Genomic DNA, 15508 nt, shown 5'->3' with positions numbered 1-15508 from the left:
AGAGGCCATGTCCAGCTGTGAGGGGTGCAGCTGGTGCCCGAGGGAAGGGGGCAAAGGGCCCCCGGCCCCGGGTGGGCCCCGACGCTGGAGTGCAAAGCAGAGCTGTGGTGCCAGGGGGCTGCTGCGGGCGGTGGGGAGGAGCGAGAGCCTGCGGGGCAGGGAGGCAGGCGTCCACCCTGAGGTCCTGGCCTGGGGCCGGGCTGGGCGAGGCTCCGCTTTGCCCTCGTCCCAGCTCTCAGAGAGAGGTGCCCCTTCCTGTCCTCACAGAGCCCTCAGCCCAACACACATGTGTACCCCAGGCACACCCAGCTCCTGTCTGCTCACAGCCGCCCTGTGTGACCCTGCCCGCTGGCGAGTGTACACGGCCACACACGGCCACACACAACTACACACAATCACACACAGCCACACACAGCCACACACGGCCACACATGGCCACACACAACCACACACAACCACACACGACCACACACAGCCACACATGGCCACACACAATCACACACAGCCACACACAAACACACATGGCCACACACAACCACACAGGGACACACACAGCCACACACAACCACACACAACCACATACGACCACACACAGCCACACACGGCCACACACAATCACACACAGCCACACACAAACACACGGCCACACACAACCACACACGGCCACACACAATCACACACAGCCACACACAACCACACACGGCCACACACAATCACACACAGCCACACACAAACACACACGGCCACACACAACCACACAGGGACACACACGGCCACATACAATCACACACAATCACACACAGCCACACACAAACACACATGGCCACACACAACCACACGCAATCACACACAGCCACACACAGCCACACACACACACGGCCACACACAACCACACAGCCACACACAACCACACACAACCACACACGGCCACACACAACCACACATGGCCACACACGGCCACACACAATCACACACAGCCACACACAACCACACACAAACACACACGGCCACACACAACCACACACAGCCACACACAACCACACACAACCACACATGGCCACACACAACCACACACGACCACACACGACCACACACGGCCACACACGACCACACACAGCCACACATGGACACACACAATCACACACAGCCACACATGGCCACACACAATCACACAGGGACACACACAGCCACACACAACCACACACGGCCACACATGGCGACACACGGCAACACACAACCACACACGGCCACACATGGCCACACACAACCACACACAGCCACACACAGCCACACACAACCACACACGGCCACACACAGCAACACACAACCACACACGGCCACACATGGCCACACACAACCACACACAGCCACACACAACCACACACGGTCACACACAGCCACACACAACCACACATGGACACACACAGCCACACATAATCACACATGGCCACACACAATCACACACAGCCACACATGGCCACACACAATCACACAGGGACACACACGGCCACACACAACCACACAGGGACACACACGGCCACATACAATCACACACAATCACACACAGCCACACACAAACACACATGGCCACACACAACCACACACAGCCACACACAACCACACATGACCACACACGGCCACACACAACCACACACAACTACACACAGCCACACACAGCCACACACAAACACACACGCCACACATGGACACACACAATCACACACAGCCACACATGGCCACACACAATCACACAGGGACACACACAGCCACACACAACACACACGGCCACACACGGCCACACACGGCCACACACAACCACACACGGCCACACATGGCCACACACAACCACACACAACCACACACAGCCACACACAGCCACACACGGCCACACATGGCCACACACAACTACACACAGCCACACACAGCCACACACAACCACACATGGACACACACAGCCACACATAATCACACATGGCCACACACAATCACACACAGCCACACATGGCCACACACAATCACACAGGGACATACACGGCCACACACAACCACACACGGCCACACACGCCAACACACAACCACACAGGGACACACACAATCACACACAACCACACACGGCCACACACAACCACACACAGCCACACACGGCCACACACAGCCACACACAGCCTGGGCCGAGCCAGTCTCTGCTTTCTGGGCCTGGGACCACAACCCAGGGTGGGGAGGGTGAGGGCAGTAGACTCCCTGACTCAGAAACCCCCCACCCCCAGCGGTCTGGGCGCTCCTCAAAGGAACCCGCAGCAGGTCCTGGGCGCCGGGCTGCCAGGCTCATCACAATACCCTGAAGAAATCACCCAGGAGAGGGAGAAGGCCCCCAGGAAACCAGCCTGGCCTCTCCAGGGCCGGCCAGCCCAGGGGGACATGGGCCAAGGCTCCGGCCTTACTGCTGATCTGCCAGATGGCTCAGGGTGGATGCTTCTGGTCGACTCAGCAAAAAGGTCCCCTCGGTAGTTCAGCAAAGCCGCCCTGAGGTGACGGCCCCATCTTTCCCTGAGCACATGTTCCCTCGGCTCTAACTCAGCAGACACAGCAGTGCCAAGCTGAAGGGGACAGAAACGAAAAGCAGGTTCTGCCCAGGCACGCTCTGCCTGGGGAGGGCTGACTTCTTTTTCTTTCTTTTTTTTCTTAAAGCACTTTTTATTATATTAAAAAAAACCTTTTATTTTGTATTAAGGTATAAGTGATTAACTCTGTTATGATAGTTTCAGGGGGACGGGGAAGGGGCTCGTCCATGCATATACGCATATCCACTCTCCCCCAAATCCTCCTCCCATCCAGGCTGCCACACGACATGGAGCAGAGTTCCCTGTGCTGTACAGCAGGTCTGGTTGATTATCCTCTAAACACAGTGGAGTGTACACGTTATCCCAAACCCCTAACTATTCCTTCCCCCGTGGCGACCATAAGTTCGTTCTGGAGAGGGCTGACTTCTGAGCCCTCGGTGCGCATAAGGTCATTCTCCCGTGACTGGTCCCGTTGACCCAGCGTTCATCCTATACACTTGGGTGGCCAGGCGCCTTGGGTGTCAGCCTCGGAGAGGAGTTGGGCTGGCTGCTCCGTGCAGGCTGCCATCTTTGGGGCGCTCAGACCATCTGGTTCCAGCTGGTTCTTGGCCGGGGCAGGGGTGGAGAATGGGGGGCAGACCTTATCAGCATTCCACCCCCTCTGGCCCCAGTCGATAGCCCCCTCCCGGGCCTAGCTCCCTAGTGCCTCCCATTTCAGTGAGTCTGGTTCCTCTGGTGAGATTAACTGTTTCTCTGAGTCAGAGAGCCTGGAAGCCAGAGGATTAAAGATATGGATGAGTATCCTCTCCTGCAGGGTCTCAAGCTCCCGTCTGCCTCGGGATTCAAGTGGGAGCAGCCATGAACAGCTGGCTGATTTGGGGACACTCCGAGCTCACTCACTCCCCTCTTGTGTTCCTAACTGCAAAGAGCACATCTTTCTGAGAGAAACAGAGAAGCTCTGGATTCACTGGGAGTCTTGATTTTGGCCTTTATCCTGGAAGGTCCTGGGTGGTCATTTTTATTCACAACAGGGCCATCTCTTGTGACCTGACCTGAACTGGTCCCTACAGAGCCCTTAGGTCCCTTTTGACCGGTCAAGGTCATCATTGATGAAGTCTTTTGTTCAGTCGCTCAGTCGTGTTCCACTCTTTGCGGCCCCATGGACTGCAGCACGCCAGGCCTCCCTGTCCATCACCAACTCCTGGAGTTCACTCAAACTCATGTCCATTGAGTCGGTGATGCCATCCAACCATCTCATCCTCTGTCATCCCCTTCTCCTCCCGCCTTCAGGCTTTCCCAGCATCAGGGTCTTTTCAAGTAACATGGCTGAAAGTTAACCATTTTCATCCAAGCTTGCAGTCAGGTTATCATGACAGCCATTATGCCACTTGTACATTCTTCTTCTTCTTTTAAATGGCTTTCTTCTTATTAGTTTTTGCTCATTCAGTCCCTGTAACTTTATTTATTTATTACTCTCCATTATCTTTTTGTTATCTTTTTTTCCTGGTTGGTAAACAGCAAAGGAACTCAGCCATACATATACATGTATCCCTCCTCTCCCAGACTCCCCTCCCATCCAGACTGCCACATAACACTGAGCAGAGTTCCCTGTGCTGTAGGGTAAGACCTTGTTGATTATTTAATTATCGCAGTGAAATGAGGTGTGCCTGTCCTTTTCTTTTTTCATCTTTTGGCTGAGCCGCACAGCATGTGGGATCTTAGTTCTCTGACTGGGGATCAAACCCCTACCCGCTGTGTTGGCAGCTCGGGGTCTTAACCACTGGGCCACCAGGGAAGTCCTCCTGTACCATCTTTGCTAGACAAATGTGCCGGAGCAAGCAGACCCCAGGCAGTTCCTACTCTGTGTCTTGTGAGATCAAGGAGGCTCCAGATGGATCCTCTTGGATGCCCGGACCTCCACGTTGCAGATGGCAACCCTTCCAGAGGCTGGTCTTGCTAACTTTCCACCTGGCGTCTGACCAGGGGGATCCTCTTTGGGGAAGGCAGGTGGCAGGGCAGTTTTACATGCACTGTCTGTTGCCTGGCAGGGGTCTCATACACAGTTCAATCAAGGGTTGGGACGATCTCGAAGCTATTTGTCAATCTATTTTTAATTTCACCAAAGAGAGGTTGTTTTGAAGTCAATCTCGGATACCCTGGGACCATCCTATCTTTTTATGATGCTCAACAGAGGACAGCTGCCTCAGTATAAAGAGCTGGAGGGACTTCCCTGCTGGGCCAGTGGTTAAGACTCTGTGCTCCCAGTGCAGGGAACATGGGTTCGATCCCTATTGGGGAACTAAGATCCTGCATGCTGCCAGGCGTGGCCAGAAAGTGTTTGATTAAAAAACAAACAAACAAAAAGTTGGAGTTCTTCCTCTGGGAATGTAGTGGTTTAGTTCATGGACTTGGTTCAAAATCTGATTTGACCTTGGCCAAATCACGTCACATCCCTGTACCTCAGGGTCCTTATCTGTAAACTGAAATGAATAAAGGTATCTACTTTCGAGAGGGATTCTGCCAATTGAAAGAGATAAGGAAGACATAAAATAGGAAATGCTTCAAGGAATGCCTAGCACGTGGTAAGTAAGTGCTTCATGAGGAAGACCAACAGGCTCTCCTTGGCGCGCTGCCTTTAGGGAAAGGCCGTCCAAGATCGCCTTATTCCTTCTCTCTCCTTTCCTGCCTCTCCCCACGGCACCCTGAGGCTCTGACCATGCCTGTTTTCATTCCCCTGTCTTTGCATTTTATGTTTCTTCTTCCTGACCTGTCCTTCCTGTTTTTCTGCTTCCTTCTATTCCGGGTAAGTTCCCACTCGAAGGGCACCGCGTGGGGCCTGGGAACATGTTTTAGTTATCCTGCCGAATCATTTTTATAAGTGGAGTCCCCCAAATTTACAAACATGAGAATTTCCCATTACATTTAGAATCTGGAATTAGGTTGAAAAAAACAGACGTCAAGCTAGGTTCCCCATTGCTGGGTGGTAACCAGACACTGGGCGTTGGAGAGGCCTCCTTTCGATGGAGTGGTAGAGTGGATTTTCGTTTTTCATTGTCTCACCTTTCTTGTTTTGTTGACACATTTCATTTGGCGTTGCGGTATAGCCGATTAACGATGCTGTGACAGTTTCAGGCGCTCAGCCACCTGACTCAGTCACCCACATACATGTGTCCATTCTGCCCCAAACTCCTCTCCTACCCAGACTGCCACGTAACGTTGAGCAGAGTTCCCTGGGCTCTACGGCAGGTCTTTGCCGGTTATCCAGTTTAAAAAATTTTATTTATTTGTCTGCATCTCAGTTGCTACACACGGCTTTCTCTCTAGCTGTGGCTCGCAGGCTCCAGAGCGTGCAGATTCAGTGGTTCTAACACATGGGCTTAGGCGCCCTGTGGCCTGTGGGATCTCAGCTACCTGGCCAGGGATTGAACCTAAGTCTCCTGCTTTGGAAGGTGGATTCTTAACCACTGGACCACCAGGGAAATCCCTGGTTATCCATTTAAGATACAGCAGCATGTGCACGTCAATCTCCAACTCCCCAACTATTTCTTGCCCCTTCTCTTTCCCCCTGGAAACCTTGGGCTCCTTCTCTTAAGTCTGCGAGTCTGTCTCTTTTCTGTAAATAAGTTCGCTTGTGTGATGGAGTTTTGCCACAGTCTCTACCCCTCCCTATTGTCTCAAACTGATTGTTTTCCCCATACACATTTTTAGCCTGGCCCTTGTGAGTATTTGAGTTTGAGGGTCCCTCGTTGAAGACCTCTAGAGAAGATTTTCGGACCAACTCTTGCTTGAGATGACGGATTCTAACTTTGTAAGCCTTGTGCTTTGAATGTGGCCAAGACTCTTCTCCTGATTTTGCTTCCTCTCATGCTTGCCCAACGTAGATGGCAATTTTTAACCCTATCTTGTTCACGGCTCCCTCCTTCCTGCCCAGAGGTCCTAGAGAGGCAAATGGACAGGCCAAGGTCATTTTCTATGGGATGCTGCCCATGGCATGGACTGCCTCTTTTTCCATCTCCTCCTTCAGTTTTAACTTCCTGATCCCCACAAGGTCTTATAGAAACTTCCTGGTCCATGCAGAGCAGGAAGAACTCAAGGACCAAAATGTATCTGTGTTCTCACTGCATAGTAATTCAAACAGCCACTCTTCCATATATGGACTCCCCTTTTCCTTCATCCATCCGCTTACTCATTCACTCAACCACCATTTAGTGACCACCTACTACATGCCAGGCACTGCTTCATGCTAGGAGCAGAGGAAAAGCAAAGGGACAAAACCAAGGGAAAATTTATCCTGTGTCTTTGGGCAAGACCTTTACCTTGTTCAGCCTCAGTTTTCCCATAGACCTGATGGCTGGATTAGACATCCTTCAGCCTAAGAAACAAGGTTTCTTTCTGCTGTGACCCTGCCCCCGCATCCTCTGACGCTTCCCGTGCTCTCTGAAAACTGCAGTCCGCTCACAGCTGATGGATCCTACAGGTATCTCTCTGTCACTGGGTCTGTGGAGCACAAACACCCTCCTGGAGAGGCTCAAGGCTGAGGTGTTAAAGAGAATGATGGGCAGGGGAGGGTAGGGGAAGTCTGGTCTGGGTGGGGGCTGGGAGGGCAGGAGGGGAGCGGGGGAAGATGGACCTGAGGGGCTAGACTGGCCTGCCAGGTGGGCCTGCCAGATGCTCAGACCATCCTGCGAAATCTCACACCCTCCTGCCCCCTACCCTCCCAGCTCCAGCTCAGGCTGCCTTTCAACCTGCATAATTTGCCCCATTTAGAGGGGCTGGGAGGGGGTGAGAACGGGGGAGGGGGGGTTGGGAGCAGAGGCCTGATGAGAGGTTCTGCAAAAACCCGGAGGAATCCAGAGAGAGAGTGAGACAGAGAGAGACAGAGGCTGGGTCAGGCGCAGAGCAGGCTGCAAACCACAGATAACATCCTGCCCAGCACGGCAGGGGTCAATTTGGTCCACTTGCCCAGTGACAAGAAAAGAAAAAAAAAAAAAAAGTGGGCTGTAACTTCAGGATGCTAAGCCTCACAAGTGAGGGGCTGGTCTGGAGGTGGGAGGAGGGAGGAACAGCCAAGGAGGAGACAGAGGCTCACGAGGGCGCGAGGAAGTGTCTGAGAAGAGGCTGGGGCCGCTGGAGGGACGCCTGTAGGAGCCAGGCCTCCTCCTCCCCGGTCCTGGGAGCCGCCGCCGCCGCTGGACACCTCCAGCCCTGCCTGCTTGCCTCCCCAAGGCTGCCAGCCAGAGCTCAGGGTGCTTGGCTGAGCCCCGTACCCCCGGGGGGACCCCCAGCTGACCTCTGTGCACCCCAGCATGGAAGAAGGTGGCGAGTACGACGGATACTATGGGGCGGACAACCAGTCTGAGTGTGAGTACGAGGACTGGCAGTCCTCCGGCGCCCTCATCCCTGCCATCTACATGGTGGTCTTTGTCCTGGGCACGGCGGGCAACGGGCTGGTGCTCTGGACCATCTTCCGTAGCGGCCGCGACCGGCGGCGGGCGGCCGACGTCTTCATCGCCAGCCTGGCGGTGGCTGACCTCACCTTCGTGGTGACCCTGCCGCTCTGGGCCACCTACACCTATCGGGACTACGACTGGCCCTTCGGGGCCTTCGCCTGCAAGCTCAGCAGCTATCTCATCTTCGTCAACATGTACGCCAGCGTCTTCTGCCTCACCGGCCTCAGCCTGGACCGCTACCTGGCCATCGTGAGGCCGGTGGCCAACGCCCGGCTGCGGCCGCGGGTCGGCGGCGCCGTGGCCACGGCCGGCCTGTGGGCGCTGGCCGGCCTGCTCGCCCTGCCCGTGCTGGTCTTCCGCGCCACCAGCACCGTGCTGCAGGCGGAGAATGCCACCAAGGTGCAGTGCTACATGGACTACTCGCTGGTGGCCGGCCCCGACGCCGAGTGGGCCTGGGAGGTGGGCCTGGGCGTCTCGTCCACCGCGCTGGGCTTCGCGGGGCCCTTCGCGGTCATGCTGACCTGCTACTTCTGCATCGGCCGCACGGTGGCCGGCCACTTCGGCAAGGAGCGCGCGCGGGGCCTGCGCAAGCGCCGGCGGCTGCTGGCCATCATCGCCGTGCTGGTGCTGACCTTCGCGCTCTGCTGGCTGCCCTACCACCTGGTCAAGACCCTCTACGTGCTGGGCAGCCTGCTGCGCTGGCCCTGCGCCTTCGACCTCTTCCTCATGAACGTCTTCCCCTACTGCACGTGCGTCAGCTACGTCAACAGCTGCCTCAACCCCTTTCTCTACGCCTTCTTCGACCCCCGCTTCCGCCAGGCCTGCGCCTCGGTGCTCTGCTGGGGCCGCCGGGGCTGCGGAGGAGCCTGGCGCGCGGGCGGCGGCGGCGGCGGCGGCGGCCGGGGCGGCGGCGGCGGGGACAAGTCAGCCAGCTCCTCCTCCTCGGCGTCGTCGGGGCACAGCCAGGGCCCCGGGCCCGGCGGCGCGGGGAAGGGCGGGGAGCCGATGCCGGAGAAGTCCATCCCCTACAGCCAGGAGACCCTCCTGGTGGACTAGGGCCGGGGTCCCCCGCCCGGGGCCCCTTGCTCTCTGAAGGGCGGGGAGCTGGCGAGGGGGCGGGGGCCCCCTTCTCTGGTGCACTTGACTCCTCTCCCTGCTCCCCGCATCGGTCTTGTCCTCCTTCCCCCCTGGGAAGTGCTTCTTCAGAGGTTTGTGGGTCTGGAGGGTAAGAGAGGGAAGCCCGCAGCCCCCGAACTCCTCCGCCGCTCAGTCTCCGTGAGACTGACCTTGCATGTCTCTGAAATGCTCCCAGCCTCAGTGTCTCTCCGTGCGGATAAGACGGAGGAACTGAACTGATGTGCGTCCAGGCTCCATCAACGTTCATTTCCCCCCAGCCCTTTTCCTGGATCTCCAGCTCCCCTTACCGGTTCCTTTTAGTTTTTACCCCCTTTTCCTCCTTCTGTTCCCCTCCTCGCCCCCACCAAGTGCAATTTCTCCTCTGAATCCTTACCTCTTGGCTCCCACATCCTCCCCCATGGCTCATCCTCCTTCTCCCTCAGTCTCTCTCTCTTTTTACTTCCTTGTTCTGAAGGGCCCCTAAGGGTTAAGGCGTCTGAAGCTCGCAGACACTGCCTGGTTCAAGCTCTTTGTCCCTGAGGCCCCGGGGAGGGGAGGGAATGGACCTGGCTGAGATGGGCTGGGTGTCACAAAGTTGCAGCTCCTGGCTCTGCAGCTGTGAGCTCCAGAGCTTCACTCCAACTTGGATTGGTTCGCAGGTGTTTCAGGCCCTGGAGGTTGAGCGATGCGTGAAGGGGGCGTCCCTTCTTGCAGCCCACCAGCTAGACACGCTTTCTACACGTGTCCTTAGCCCCTTTCCTTCATCGTCTCTTTTCCACAGGAACTGGAAGGCAGTGGGGTTGGTGTAGCAACAGGCTCCTTGGTTTCATGATATGAGCGGGGAGTTGGGAAAGGAAAAGGAGAAAGAGGGGGCGTCTGCGTTTGGTCTAAGGGCTGCTCGGGCCCCCTCCCCAAATCCTCATCTCTCCAACCTCCTCCAGACCTGCGAGCGGCCGACCTTTCCCTGTCTCTCCATCCGACATCCCCAGGACATTCTTCTTGGGCGCTGGCCTGAGTGGGTGCCAAGGATCCCTTTGATGGGGGGGGGGGTGGGGAACACCTGCTTTGTGTGTGTGCATGTGTGTAGACAAGGATGGGTGAAACCTGAAGAGCTGGGCGCCCGGGTCACTTGGATGAACACCCCTGCTCTGCACGTCTCTGCTCTTCACACAATATCCTTGAGGGAAGAAGGGACATAGGAGGCAATTAGAATGAGTCCACCCCCACTGGTTTGGGGGGCTCTGACGGCTGGTCCGCACGTTAAGAGAGAAGTGTGAGTGTGCACCCAGGCTCCCTGTAGGGAATCCCTCCTCAAGGCAGCTGGCGTGCAACGCTCAAAGAAGTCCTGGACCCTGGGTCCCTCTGCCGCAGTCCCTGGTTCTAAGAGGGAGATGGGAGAGAGCTTCAGAGGTTCCCTTGACTCCTTTCCCACGCCTGCCAACCTGTTTTGAATTTATAAGCATTTTCTTCATCACCCTTTGTTTTGTCAGGGTCTGTGGCCCTCTTCCTGGTGGGGGTGGGGGGCGGTGCCTGGGGTGGAAAGCACTGGCTGGGTTTTTCCTGACCTCCCCATCAGGATGGGAGCCCCGTGGCTTCTCCTGCTGGGCTGGGGGGCTAGGAACGGGCACTGGGGCAGACATGACCGCCGCACCGCCGGAGGATGGAGATGCTGGTGGGGCTTTGTGCACCCAGGGTGCGCCCTGTGTATTCCGGGTTTTGTTCTTAGAGGACACGGAACATGAAGGACAAGACAGGAGCCGCGGGGGCAGGAAGAAGCCAGCCTGATGTCAGTGGATGTGCTGACCTTGGCTGGGATGGAGCCAGCTCCAGAGGCAGAGCGCAGGCTGGACAGAAGGGTCTCGGCTCACTCCTTCCATCTCAAGCCAGGGTCTTCACAGACTCATGTTCTCAGCCCAGGGCTGTCCCCAGAGCATCCAGGCGAGGCTGGAGGAAGCTTCCAGAAGGGAGGAGGGGCTCCTCTGAGGCCCCATCAGTGGTCTTGGACAGACGGTGGAGGAGGCAGCTGCTGCTCCGCTCGCCCCTTCTTTGGAATGTCTGTGCTATTTTTTGACCCTGTTAGTCACTGTGGTTCATGAAAAATAAATCTTTCCATGTGTGTGTGTGTGTGTGTGCGTGTGTGTAGCTACTGTGTCTGAAGCTTTTTCTCACACGGCTGCCTTGGAATGAGGAAAGAACCCCCAGGTTGCAACTGTTATGCTGGGAGGTGGGCTGAGTAGGCTGAGGGGAGCCGTGGGAGGAAAGGGGGCAGAAAGGGGTCGAATGGGAAACTGGGGGCACGGGGTGAGGTCAGGAAAGACCAAGAAAACAGAGAGGTGGGCAGCAGCTGAGCTTCTGGGCCTGGGAAGCGTGGAGCATGTGGGTACATGTGCTGGAGTCCAGAGCACAGGCCTGGGGGACATGCCAACCCTCCTTTCCACAGGGTGGACTGCAGTCCATCCATTCATCTGTCCCCTGTATTCATTTACTGTCGCTACTGACTCACTCGTTCATCCATAGTCACATGAGCATTCATTCAGTCTGGACCAGAAGTTCAAAGACCTGTCCTCCACGCAGAGTCAACCTGTCCAGTTCTGTAAATACCCGTTTCGGAGGGTCACCCCAGACCGACGGAGTCAGAAGCTCCTGGAATCATCCCAGGTGGTCACGGCGACGAAAAGCCCTTCAGATGGTTTCTGAGGGTGGTCAGGTTTGGGAAATTGTGTGACAGAATTGGGAAAGTGTGACAGATTCTGCCACACTAGGGGACACAAAGCTAGAGAGAGGCAGGGGGAAGCGGGCTCTGGGCGGCCACTGATCTGAGAGGAAGGAGCAGAAGTGATCCCCGGGGGACGTGTCTCACCCAGAGGGGGTCACTGCCTTGCACAAACACCTCTGGTACTAATACTGTCAGCGATGACCCTTAAGCACGCACCACAGCAGCCCGAGAGGAGCGCTTCCCCTCCGTTCCCTCCTGGGGCCCTCTGCCAGCCGCCTCCCTTTGCTGATGACAGAGTGAAGACGCCCAAAGTCAAATGAGGCAGGGCCAGGGGGCTGGGGTGGACGTGAGATCTCATCCTAAGGCATCTGAGAGTCCTGGAGAGCCCTCGATGAAGGGGGCTGGGGCTGGGAGGGGAATGGAGGGAAATGCATGAGAGACAGAGAGAGAGGGAGAGACAGAGAGAGAGGGAGGCAGAGACAGAGAGACAGAGAGATACACAGAGACAGAGACAGAGAGAGGGAGACAGAGAGAGACAGGGAGAGACAGAGAGAGACAGAGAGGGAGAGACAGAGAGAGAGACAGAGAGAGAGGGAGAGACAGAGAGATACAGAGAGACAGAGACAGAGAGACAGAGAGAGACACACACACAGAGAGGCAGAGAGAGACAGAGACACAGAGAGAGGGAGAGAGACACACAAAGAGAGAGACAGAGACAGAGAGAAAGGGAGAGAGAGATACAGAGAGAGAGACAGAGAGAGGGACAGAGAGAGAGATACAGAGAGACAGAGACAAAGAGAGGGAGACAGAGAGAGAAAGGGAGAGAGACAGAGAGACAAAGAGTACAGAGAGACAGAGAGAGATAGAGACAGAGAGAAAGGGGGAGAGAGATACAGAGAGAGATAGATACAGAGAGAGAGACAGAGACAGAGAAAAGGGAGAGAGAGAGATACAGAGAGAGAGAGAGAGACAGAGAGAGGGAGACAGAGCGGGGGGAGATACAGAGAGACAGAGAGACAGAGTTGAAGAGAGACAGAGGGAGAGAGATGAGACAGAGGGAGACAGAGGGAGAGACAGAGGGAGAGACAGAGAGTGAGTGGGGAAAGAGCAGAGATGGAAGGAGGGGCAGCTGGGAGCAGAGCTGGGGGCCGGGAGGGGGCTGGAGGAGGGTCTGTGCTCGCCTGCCCACTTCTGAAACTCACCAGGGGAACCCAGAGGCACTGGCGGTGTTTGCTTATTGTTCTGCAGATGCTGTCGCAGAACCTTACCCTCTCTCGGGGAGACTGGAGATGAGCTTTCCAGAGTGACAAGGTGGTAGAGCTCGTGGTGGTTTTGTGTGTTCACACGTTTCTTCGCCCGTTCGCTCAGGCATCTACTTACCCCACGAGCCCTTATTTATTACCGATGCCCAGGCAGCGGGCTGGGCACGGGGTCAGACGGAGAACAGGCCGTCGGGGCTCCCGGCGGTGCAGACAGACCGCTAGATGAGCAGTTAGAGTGGAGTTCTGAGAGGGGGAGTGTGCAAAGTGTTCTGCGGGGCTGGTGGGGACAGTGAGTGACGGACTGGAGACAGTCCATGCCAGAGGACTTCAGAGAGCAGAGGCTGGGTGGTGAGCGGGGAGCCTTCTCTATGCAGAGGAAAACTCAGAGATAAGAGGTAGGAGAGAGTGCAGCCCATGCCCCCAGCAACCAGAAAGGTGCCCACCCCCACCCCAGCTCTGGGAGGGGAGCCGGAGACAGAGAAAAACTTGCCCAGATCTCTGCGTGGGTCTGAGGAGCAGACTGGGGGCTGGGACTATGACCCAGGTCTCTAGACCACTTTGAACAGTCAGAGATTTCTCTGCTTTTGGTGACTGAGCTGCCTTCTTCTGAGAGGTCTGCTGCGTCTCCTACACAGGGGCTGGGAGTGCTGGGCCCTCCAACTCTGGGCTTGTTGGAGAAAGAGGCTGAGAAGGGGTTTCTGGATCCCTGGGAAAGGCCAGCCCTAGAAGCTGGGTGATGGGGCGCGACACAATTTGGATGCAATGTCCCCACCATCTCAGCTGGTACCGCTGTGTCTGAGCTCCAGGGAGTTCAAAGCCTGAGGGTCCCGACCTCTTTCAGTTGCTGCTCAAATGTTTATAAAGTGACAATTAGCAATTGTAGAAAGACACAAAGGGAGTTTAAAGTCAAGTCCAAAAGGAAACAGATTTGGAGATGTTGGGCTGACTTTAGAAGTTTGCATTAATAGAATATCAAGCAATGTTTATTGAGTTATTTATTCAGCAAACTTTTATTCAGTGTCTGCTGTGTGCCTGGGGCTGTCTTAGAAGCTGGGGATACCGAGGTGAACGAGATGCCATCCTTGTCATCATGGAGAAACTTGAAAGAGCTTTCTAGTCTTACCCACCCATTGAATACATGGGTAAACTAAGGCCCACGGAAGGCAAAGGGTTTACACAAAGTCATGCAATGGGATGATGGCAAAGGAACCCAGGCTTCTCACTGCTAGGCAAAGGGCATGCTCCACGGCTCCAGGCTTAGCAAAGAGAGGTCTTTTTTGGAGATGGTCACAGCAAGTGGAGAGGGTCAGAACAGTGAAGAAGGGCTACTGGGCAGGGTGGGGGCACAAAGGTACTTGAGGATCATTATCCATATTTTTGTTAACTTTTTATTTTAGAAGAGTTTTAAATTTACAGAAAAGTTGCTCAGCTAGTACAGACAGTTCCCATAGATTCCACATCCAATTTCCTGTATTATTGGCAACTTGTATTAATGCCACACACTGGTCACAATTCATGAACCAATATTAGCACAGTAATGATTAATTAGGTCCACACCTTATTCAGACTTCCTCACCTTTTACCTACTGTCCTAGGACACCATCCAGGATACCTCATTGCGTTTTACAAATTTTTAGTTTGGAGGATAATTGCTTTGCAATGTGGTGTTGGTTTTTGCTGTGCGACAAAATGAATCAACTATATGAGTACACATGTCCCCTCCCTCTTGGACCGGCCCCACCCCCACCGCACCCGTCTGGGTGATCACAGAGCCCCGAGCTGAGCCCCGTGTTGCGCGGCAGCTTCCCACCAGCTCTGCTTTGCACATGGTGGTGTATGGACCAGCGCTGCCCTCTCGGTTTACCCCACGCTCTCCTTCCCACTGTACTCACCTGTCCACTCTGTGTCTGTGCCTCTCTTCCAAGGAGGTTCATCGGCATTATTTTTCTAGATTGCACACGTGTGTGTTAATATATGATACTTGCTTTTCTCTTCCTGACTTACTTCACTCTGTATGACAGACTCTAGGTTCATTCACCTCACTATGACGGACTCGATTCCATTCCTTTTTTTATGGCCGAGTAATATTCCACTGTATCGATCCACCACAATTCTTTATCCATTCATCTGTTGATGGACACCGGGGTTTCTTCCATGTCTTGGCTACCATAAATAGTGCTATGCCTCATGCATTCTGTCTTCATGTCTCTTGAAGCTCCTCTTGGCTGTGACGGCTTCTCAGGCTTTGTGTTCGAGGACCCTGACAGTTTTGAGGAGTACGGGTCTGGTGCTTTGTTCCATGTGCTTTTTAAAACAAATCTATTTTTATTTCCATATACCAGGCACATGCTGGAAGATAAGGCTAGAGCACTAAAAAGCAGACAAGTGACTCCAGCTCTTTTG

At 55.1% G+C, this 15508-nt stretch overlaps 1 protein-coding gene across 1 annotated transcript; it reads left to right on the top strand.

Moving 5' to 3' along the window:
• Window positions 1–7620: 7620 nt before the first annotated feature.
• Window positions 7621–11245, top strand: APLNR (apelin receptor). The gene has a single exon (XM_061381514.1). The coding sequence runs from the start codon at window positions 7868–7870 to the stop codon at window positions 9065–9067; it is 1200 nt and encodes a 399-aa protein (XP_061237498.1). The 5' UTR covers window positions 7621–7867; the 3' UTR covers window positions 9068–11245.
• The last annotated feature ends 4263 nt before the right edge of the window (window positions 11246–15508 follow it).

The sequence above is a fragment of the Bos javanicus genome, chromosome 15 (assembly GCF_032452875.1).
Source record: "Bos javanicus breed banteng chromosome 15, ARS-OSU_banteng_1.0, whole genome shotgun sequence".
Lineage (NCBI taxonomy): Eukaryota > Metazoa > Chordata > Mammalia > Artiodactyla > Bovidae > Bos > Bos javanicus.
The sequence above is the reverse complement of the archived record's forward strand: the minus strand, read 5'-3'. Positions and strand labels throughout refer to the sequence as shown.

Excerpts from the sequence above, each read along its gene's own strand:
- APLNR (XM_061381514.1), top strand. The coding sequence starts at position 7,868 with ATGGAAGAAGGTGGCGAGTACGACGGATACTATGGGGCGGACAACCAG.